The 10,191-nt window shown below is 36.0% G+C and overlaps 1 protein-coding gene across 1 annotated transcript; it reads left to right on the top strand.

Annotated features, from left to right (window-relative positions):
* The first annotated feature begins 36 nt into the window (after nt 1-36).
* On the top strand, nt 37-10,191 carry rnf167 (ring finger protein 167). Its single transcript, XM_077206701.1, has 10 exons — nt 37-322; nt 2,625-2,753; nt 2,957-3,037; nt 3,184-3,330; nt 3,516-3,603; nt 4,263-4,353; nt 5,529-5,634; nt 6,087-6,180; nt 6,568-6,648; nt 7,130-10,191. Exons 2-10 carry the CDS (start codon nt 2,664-2,666, stop codon nt 7,567-7,569), a joined length of 1,218 nt encoding a protein of 405 aa, XP_077062816.1. The 5' UTR covers nt 37-322; nt 2,625-2,663; the 3' UTR covers nt 7,570-10,191.

Genomic DNA, 10,191 nt, shown 5'->3' with positions numbered 1-10,191 from the left:
TGAATCCTGGATCCGCGCACCCTCATTTGAAATCTCAGTCAGCGATATCGCGATACTTGCAGTTCTCGCACTTCCTGTTGGCCTTGCAGAATTGTAAACAAACGTGAGATCGTAGTTCCACGAAGAGTGGAATCAACCAAGCATCCTGAGAAACCGATACAAATCAATGAGCTATTAGCTTCGAGAAGGATATTTTGGAAGAATAAGCGCCGTGTCACAACGATTACAGCTGAATCAAAGCAACGACGCGAGTGGAGGACTAAGTTAGCTGTCCGCTAAGGAATACGAGTGATTAGCCAGGTAGCTGGCAGTCGCTTGTACAGTGAGTAAATAATTACAGACTATCTGACACCTTGCCATTGTTACATTACAAACAACACTGTAGCGCTACTATGTAATTTCCAAATATAATTAGTTTTTTCAGAAATAGTTTATTCAATGAGACCGAAAGAGTTGGGAAGTAACGTTAGCTTCCTCCAAGTCGAGGTTTGATCGATTCATGACGCAATTATTATATTTCGTACATTATCATGGTTAAGTTACCACAGTGGAATTTGGAGATTTTATTTTAGTCCCTGTTTGATGTCTGTGTGTGTCAGTTAAAGGACTCACGGGTTGTAATTAAGTTGTAATTGTTGGTTATACAGTCAGTGCTGTTGCTCAATAGCGATAAAGTCTGTTAAAACATTACTAGTTTTACTGATCTATGAGTACTGACTTGTGCGAAAAACTTCTATTTTGTTTTACTATTCCCCATAATTATGTAGGGCTTGGCAATAAAATGCGTAAAGCAAGTCACATGTCTTGTCTTGAAGTCAACAGTCAACACTAACAGAAAAATAAGGCCATGGTATTGTAAGCAATAAGCATTAGGAGATTAACACTATTATTCTTAGAATAATGTTGATGATTAAATAGCAAACTGATGTTAAATCTTCAATTAAAAAAATCGGTTACACTTTATTTTAAGGTGTCATTGTTACAGTGTAATTATATATTTAAGTACTGAGTAATATTAAGCAAATACATGTACTTACTATAGGGTTAGGGTAGGGTTAGGATTTGGTTGAGGGTTAGTTGCATGTAATTATGCATAATTTACTGTTGTTACTATGGTAAGTACATGTAACATAATTATGTAACAAGGACACTGTAAAATAAAGTGTTACCAAAAATTCCACTACCATTAATAGGCTGGTAAAAAATAATCGCTGAATGGCTCTTGTTGAGTATATTTAGTGACAACATTCACAGACTGATTGTAGCAGAATAACATCTGAAAAAGTGTATGCCTGTTTTGTATGCCAACACAAATATACCAATTGTCTTCATATGAGCCACCAGATACTAAACATGTTGGGTGACTCTCAGGCACACCTTACATACATGTCTTATCTATTGTTTTTTATTGAAGTGAAATGAATGCTTACATTGTGGTTTCACCAATACATGTTTATGTATTGGTGAAAAAGTAGATCTTTACATTTGCATTAAGCCTGTGTTATTGGAATTTGAACTAGAGAGATTAGTCTTAAGTTTATAGGCTAGTTTCTGTATGTCCAGGCTAGGCTTATTCTTCCTGTAGTCGGTTTCACTTCCCGTGACTCATTTAAACAGCAAGTTTCTCTCAGTGTAGTACCACTTGAAATTGCTCAATGTGCTCAGTGTGTTTTACAGGCAAGATGAATTATTTATTGGAAAGCTGAGTAGAGTGTAATTTTACTTTAATCACTTCTCATTACAAGTATGTGAAGATGGCGGGTACGTTTTTAAATGCAGGTTAAAGTGACCCAAAGTCAGAGCAGATGCAGAGATGGAGTGTGTGTTGAGCAGCATTTACTGCGAATCGAGACACTGCAAACACTGGTGTATAATGAGCTGCTCATGTGTAAATGCACTGTACCGCTCTTCACTCTGAAACATCCAGCGCATTTATTTAGTTAAACCGCAACCTTTGCAATTTAATAATCGCACTTAGCCATATTGCAAGTTATTTTTTTTTTATTAGTTTAGAATGCTGTTTAAATAGGATTAGGAAACTATTTAAAAAGTCGGCATGAAATGAAAATTCACCCTATCTATATATCGTATTGTGAATAATTCATCTGTGCATGTTTTCATAAAAAAAAATTAAATGATAATGTATAATCAAAATGTCACAAATCCTCTCTGGTGACGTATGCTGGATTTTAGTCATTTAGTCCACTAAACTCCAAGTTTTTTCCACAAAATAGAAGGAAAGTTCAGTTTCATCAGCGACTTTAAAAGCTCATTAGTGGGTTGTTGCAGTAATATAAATCAAACAGATAAAATCATTCATGGTTCCATTCATGTTATTATTAGCACAGATCAGGCACTTACAAAACTGCTGATAGTCATGACTTCATCCTGAGGGCAGAAATGTTTTATTATTTAATATTGAGTTGATATGTGCTGTCTTAGAATCAATTTGTAAGTCAATATTTATTTTATAGTGTAAAGCTATATAAAAAAAGTGATATACTGTATGTATTTAACAGATTGAACTGTTTCATACTTTTCTTTGTCTAATTTCTTTAGACATTGCTCACTGAACAATATGGTCTTTGTTGTTAAAGTTTGTAAACTCATGAATCTATATGCAGTTCTTCATCGCCCCTCATCAGGGCCCAGCCTAATTCAGGATGGTGTGTGTGGGGACTCGACTGGGCGTCCCGGTCCTCGTCTTATGCTTCACTCTGGCACCCTCTCCTGGTCATGCATATATATATGCTGTAAGTGTCTGGTTTCACAATTATTAGTTTTATAGACATTTCAACTACTGTATCTGGCACAGTACATTTTTGGAGTATTTGGTTGCATGAAATCCACACGCTTCACCTTTTTACAATCAATATTAATTTAATAATGTGGTTTGTTTGATTGCTCTATGATGTTTATACTGCATTTGCTAATGGACTCTATTTTATCCATGCAGCATTACAGTAACATGACCTCCATGCTGTTTGAAGATCTGCCTTCTCTCTTTGGCTCTCCCCTGCCAAAAGATGGACTCATGGTAATGAATCCCTGCTTCTGTATATTTAACCCAGTAACCAACTAGCATTAGCGTGACTGACTTTTCTCTCTCTCTCTCTCTCTCTCTCTCTCTCTATCTCTCTTTCTCTCTCTCTCTCTCTCTCTCTCGCTCTCTCTCTCTCCCAGGGTGTGCTGGTTGAAGCTCGTCCTCAGAACGCTTGCACACCTATAGATCCTCCTCCAGTTTCTCCCACACCCTCAGATCCCACTACAAACAGCACTACAAAATACATTGTCCTCATTCGACGCTATGACTGTAACTTTGATATCAAGGTTAATGCACAGCAAGGCTATTCTAATAAATAACTAGTATATTGTTTAAATGTACATAATGTGCTAATTATATCGCAGACTGATATGGCCAAAGAAATGTCATGCATCCACACTTTGATTAGACGATAAATAACAACAGAAAAAGTGAGCAATATTGTTTATGTTTTGTTTTTTGGGTCTTATAGGTGCTCCATGCACAGCAGGCCGGTTACAGTGCAGCCATAGTTCACAACATGTTCTCTAATTCACTTCTCAGTATGGGATCCAGCAATGGTGAGATTGACACACATACATGCACTGCTTGTATTGAACAATTATGGGAAATAAACTCTGTGCATCTAGGTTTGTTTAATGCTATTTGTCATCGTTAGGCCCACAGAGAATCTGTGCACTTCTAGTTTTCTGTGCTGAGTGTGTGTGAAATGTTATTGAGAATACTACACTCTTATTGATTGCTGAAAATCAGATTAGACGTCTTCGTAACATTTTATTTCGGTTGTCCACTACAAACTATAAGTAACTTTACAACTACATGTCAACTAGCAGAGTATTAGTAGACTGTCTGTTTAATATCTGCTAACACTTTATTTTGATGCTCCTCAACAGACATTATACTGACTAGTATATACTAACTTTGCAAGTAACCCTAACCTACTAATACTCTAATGAGAGTTAGTTGACATGTAGTTGCAAAGTTACTTATTGTTGGTTGAATGTCTGAAGTGCACTATCGAAACAAAGTGTAACTGAAACATTTTTAATAAATTAACATATAAGTGGTGGCGGACATATTAAATGACCGGTGTTTGAAGTCTACTTTGCTTTCTTTCGAATTTTGCAAATTTCAATACAGTCCTATTCAAAATGGTTTGAGACATTTGTTGCGAGACACATACTTTATCATCCTCGCAATCTGTTTTGTTTCTTTTTAGACACCATCGCGGATGATATCGAGATTCCCTCTGTGTTTACGAGCTACTATGCCTCTCAAATACTGCGCAGCTTTATCATACCAGAGAAAGGGTGAGAATAAAAGCTATGAAATAACAAAAATGGACATGTACAGGGCACGCACTTTTTTCCCCCATTGAGCAAGTGTGCTCCTCATTTGAAAAATGTAGGAGCACACAAAAAACTGTAGGGGCACAATGAAAATATATCAAATCATTTGTTTTCCCTTAATATAGGGATACAAGGAGAACTTGACAAAATGGTTTATTTTATTTGAATACAAAAAGTACACTAGTCTTACTGATATTTTTGCTTCAAAATGTATTTAACAACTATGGAGTTCTGTATACTCTAAACATTGAGTTAAATGCCAGATACCGTTACCGAAATACCGAAATTTCTACATAATGTGGGACTTTTATTGTAAACAAGTCCAAAATACACAGGGACTCTTATTTTGAAATGTCTTTATTACTTCCATCATCGTTCAAACACATGAGTGAGATAAAATATGCGCTCTTACAACTATCTAAAAGATTATAAAACAAACACCATAAAGGAAACATTGTAATATATACATATAAAGAATACATAATTCACAATTGCATAATTCATCAACAGTAGATCATAAGCAATCTCTTGGCTAAAATGGACAGTATTCATTGATTGCAAACTGCGCTAAAACCACAAACCAACATTTTTACTTTGAAAGTGCAGATCTCACTTTTTTTTTTATGTAAATCATCGCCTTTTGAAATACTTAATAATCACATTAAACCCCAAAATGACCTCTTCAAATGATAATTAAGACTTTTGTTACACCATTTAAGATACTTAAAACTGAATTTTTAAAGACCGCAGGAACCTGCTTTTTATGTACTCCTAAATACATTTTATAGTTCGCACACATCTATTTTTAGTTGCAAATGCGAGTGAAATGCCTGCACTGTTCAGCCCTGGTGTGGTAATTATTTAGCGACCATCAACAAATAAATAAAAAAAATCTTATATTTGAATACTTTCAAACTCTTTGGGTAGTTTACAGTATAAGTTCCAGTGAAAAGGGCTTGTTTGCTTTTCTTTAACTAAAATCTCCAAGTCATCCACTTATTAAGAAGAAGAAAAAAACAATAATGTCCAAACATGTCCAGACTTCCAAGTGGTATACACACACATTTTGAATGACTTTATTCAGCTTGCAGGTTGTTTGATGTATGTTATCGTGTGTGTAACTTTTGTTGCTGCAGGGCCTTTGTGATTCTGAAGCCCGAGTTCTCCTTTCCTCTGTCCTACTATCTCATCCCCTTCACTGGAGTCGTCGGCATGATCATCATCGTCATGGTCGTCATACTGGTCAGTGCTGCCATGACTTCTTTATAAACCCCTAAATGTGTACAACAATCATGCATGGAATTACAGGTGTCAAGAACATTATTTAGATTTTTCCACATATGTTGTAATAATAATATGATATGCTATCTGTGTATATTCTTACACTAGTATTTTTTATATTATGAAAGTCACATAGAATGAACATGGTCAACTCACCTAAACCCACTTTTATTTATTTTTTCTAATGGAACACAAAAAGAGAAGATTTAGTAGTGTACTAGATGTTTTCAATTACAGTGAATGAGGATTGCAGCTTTTAGGCTTTCTACTGATTGGAATAGTTTCCCATCCGGAGTGCCTTTATGATGCCAAAAAATGTTGTCTAGGTAGGCAGCTATGTAGGATTTGTAAAAAAGCCGATGGTATATTCATTGGTGGGTGATAATATATGTTTTTCCTTCTAACTGGTCCAGGTTGTGCGGTGCGTGCAGCACAGGAAGAGACTTCGGAAAAACAGACTCTCCAAAGAACAGCTGAAGAAAATCCCCACTCACAAGTTTGTTAAGGGTGAGCAAAAGAGCATGAGCACATCTGTTGGATGCTTTTTATGAAATGTTTTTGCCTCCTCAAACAAAAACACTTTTACTGTAATGCACAATTTTTACTGATGGTCCAGTTCAACATATGGTCAGGTTTGCAAACCAAACATGAGTTGGAGTCTAAGAAAAATTCCATAGCATAGCTAAAGAAATGCATTAAACTGCATGATTTTCATAAAATCATGTTTGGCTGCTCTAAAGATGATAATAAACAGCACTGAATTGTCAGCACATCTCATATGTAGGAGTTTGCACCACACACTCGAACAAAGAAAACTCACTGATGGGTTCTGATAGCAAGCATGATTGTTTTACTGGAACATCTAACACTTCAATAATGGCATATTTTTCTCAGGTGACGAGTATGATGTGTGCGCGATTTGCCTAGATGAATATGAAGAGGGAGATAAGCTGAGAGTGCTGCCGTGTTCACATGGTAAGTGAGTTGCTCCATCATCTGTGTGAGCAATGTGTGTGTGTTTTAGTGTGTTGTCTTTATCCTTTCTCTCTAATAAGCATATCTAAAGTATGGATTTTGAAGTTAAAGTGAAAGTAATTAAATGTTTCAGTTCAGTTCTTTATTTTTTTACTAGGGTTAGTATTATAAAAAATATAGTATATCATAAAGACCTTATTTAAAGCAAAAATAACTACAGTGTGATATATGTATGTATATATATATATCATTATCGTGAAATAAAATGACTCATATCGTGATATAAGATTATGGTCATGTCGCCCACCCCGAGCGGCTATGTGTCTGGCTTGAATTTGGTACAGCAAGGGAGGAAATGATATTCATTGTTTTCTCATATATGCAGAAAACAGCGAAATGACATGCATATTTTTTTTATAGAGTTCATTTTTGTCCCTGTTCAGAATGCCATAACATGATTATTTTTGCTTCCATCATTCAGCTTACCACTGCAAGTGTGTGGACCCCTGGCTCACCCTAACCAAGAAAACCTGCCCAGTGTGCAAGCAGCGCGTGACCCGTCCCAACCCAGAATGCTCTGAGTCCTCAGATTCGGAGGAAGAGGCCGGGCCGCGTGAGGTTGACGGGGAAGAGGAAGGCGCGCTCAGTGAGGCTGATTCTGAACGCACCCCTCTCCTCCGGTCCTCCAACCCCGCGTCCCCTTCCTCCTCCAGCCCGCCTCCCAACTACGCCTCCACAGTAGCGTCCACCGAAGCCGCGGCTACGGTCACAACCTCCGCTCAGTGCTTGCCACACACACCGCAGGACGACGAGTACTGCTCACCCGTAGAGGACTCGGATGAAGGTACTGATGATGAGGAGGGTCACCCCTCGGATAACGACACCACAGAGCTCATTGGACGCGGCGCTCTACGAGTCTGATAGAAAACGACTCCTTTATCTCAATCACTGGTGGTTATGGGATCTGTTTTCTCTGATGTATATCACAGAGGTGGATTTTTACACCCCTTATTTTGAGATGCATTTTGCCACGGTCCAGTCTCACTGAGATTACACGTCCATCCCACTTTTAGTTATAGCTAGTGCATCCAACACTAAACGGCATATGTGCAACAATTTACAATTCCTGACAAAAATACAGATTTGGTGTGGTTCACAAAATCATTTGTTCTCCTTAATTGTCCAAATCACAGTTAAAGGTCATGTAAAAACTATTTGAGGTTAATGAAACAGTTTCTTAACAAAGTAGTCCATCCTTAGATAAATTGAAACGCATCTTTTACTCACCTTCATGTCATATCAAAACCCGTGTGAATTTCTTCCACAGAAGTTTTTTTTTTTTTGCAGTAGCCCATATAAAAACACTGCACCCTTTTTATTTTATCGGCACCTATTTCAGGTTCTGAAGTCTCTACTAATGAGTTGATTAGGGAAATATCCAAAACACTGTTCTACAAGACAAAACAAAAAAAACCTTGTCAAACCTAGACATGTTTGAAGCCTGAATATGCGTGAGTCTAAGATTTTAGATTTTACAGCTGTGGTGCAGGGGCAGATTTTCAGTCATCGATGATTTAAGGATTAGTTCATCCAAAAATGAAAACTCTGTCATTAATTACTCGCCGTCATGTCGCCTTAAACCCATAAGACTTAACACAAATTAAGATCTTTTTATCATTCTCTCATCCTTCTAGCCTTTCTATTGAAAGTCCACACAACCAAAACTTTCATGCATTGCAACAAAAAGATATTGTGAACATAATCCATATGAATTGAGTGGTTTAATCCAAGTCTTCTTTAGAGACACGAACACTTTATATGATGAACCGATTAAATTTAGGCTTTTATTCAGATATAAATGTTGATTAATGCACATACATAGAGCACATCGAATATGGTAAAACAAAATATGATACTTGATTGACGCGCAAGCATTATGTGTAGTAATGTTGAGTTTTGTTTACCATATTCAATGTGCTCTATGTATGTATGTTGATCAATGTTTAATGAAAATCTAGATTAAATCTGTTCATCATATATAACAATATTGGATTAAACCTCTTTATTCATTTGGATTGCTTTTACAATCTTTTTATGAACCTTTTGTAGCGTCAGTTTTGGTGTCACAAACTTTAAGTGGAGGGATAGAAATCTTTCAGGTTTCATTAAAAAACTTAATTTGTGTTCTGAAGATGAACAAAAGTCTGACTGGTTTGGAAGGACATGAGGGCGAGTAATTAATGACAGAATTAAAATTTTTGGGTGAACTATGCTTTTAAATTCTGCATTTTTCCACGTACAATGCTGTCGCATGGCTTCACAAGATATAAAATATAGCTTATAAGTCATATAGATTATTATTATGGTTTTTAATTGCGATTTATTGTCTTTTGATAGCTTTGTCAGCTTATGAAAGGGGCATCCTCCTTATTCTGTTAAATTTAATAAGTTTCGCTGAAGAAAAAACCTCAACCTTGAGGGTGAGTAAATAAAGACAGGAGTATCAAAATTTTGGGAAAACTTTTCCTGTAAGTTGGTGATTCTGGTCACCATTTATGTGCAATATGGACAGGTTGCCAGTTTGTAAATGAATACTAATCATTTATTTATACCTACAGAGGTCGCACAGAAATTATTGCAGACTTCTGAATTAGCGTCTTTGATAAGTAAATCCTTTTATGTTAATTTTAGTAAACACCTGCATTGATCAACCTGTTTAAGAGATTAAATCATACCATTTTCACAGGATTTACTTTTTGACTGTGATGATTTAGAATTAGTTTGGCGTGTTATTATTACAACAACAACAACATCCTTTATAAACGGTTATTGTTTTGTTATTTTCAATACATAAGCTGACTTTCTGAAGCAGTTCCTTGCAGATCTCTCTCTCTCTCTCTGTAAAGGCATTATTCTCTCTCATATAGAAAGATTGTAGTTGAAAGAGTTTTTTTATCGTTATTGATGCAAGCTAAATGGACTATTCTTTGTTTAATATAGACATTTACCATTTAAATGCTAGCTGCTGTTTCAGATTTAAATGGACTTTGATCATGGCTGACATGACATGACATATAGACATAATGGCAATGTTTATTACCTTTTCCTCTTAGATTACATCTTTCATCTCAATTGAATAAGAAGCTGTGTTGTCTTTACTAAATAAACATGTGCCTACTTCAAATTTTCATTTGTAAATGTAATGCCATCCATCTCTTCCTCTAAATCACTAATCAGTCACATGTCTGTTTTTCTTTCCCGAGTTTTATCATTGTGATTTTAGTTTCAGTTCTTTGACATCACTGTCAGCAAGCATTAGATATATTTGTGTCTCCGTTTTAAAATATAAAGCAAATAACACTATAAAGAATCATAGGGTTTGCACCTGAAGTATGCCGGAGCAGTAGCTTTTATTATTATTTCTACTCAGTATGTAATTTTGGATCGTGTCTGTGTAGTGCTGCATTCTAATTGACTTTACTGAAGAATTATTAAGGACTGTAACATTGCTTATAATTTTGTGCCATAAAAACAATTTTCCTA

The sequence above is a fragment of the Siphateles boraxobius genome, unplaced genomic scaffold (genome assembly GCF_051911475.1).
Source record: "Siphateles boraxobius isolate OS27281-9 unplaced genomic scaffold, OSU_SipBor_1 56, whole genome shotgun sequence".
NCBI lineage: Eukaryota > Metazoa > Chordata > Actinopteri > Cypriniformes > Leuciscidae > Siphateles > Siphateles boraxobius.
Note: the sequence above shows the minus strand (reverse complement) of the source record. Positions and strands in the feature narration are given on the sequence as shown.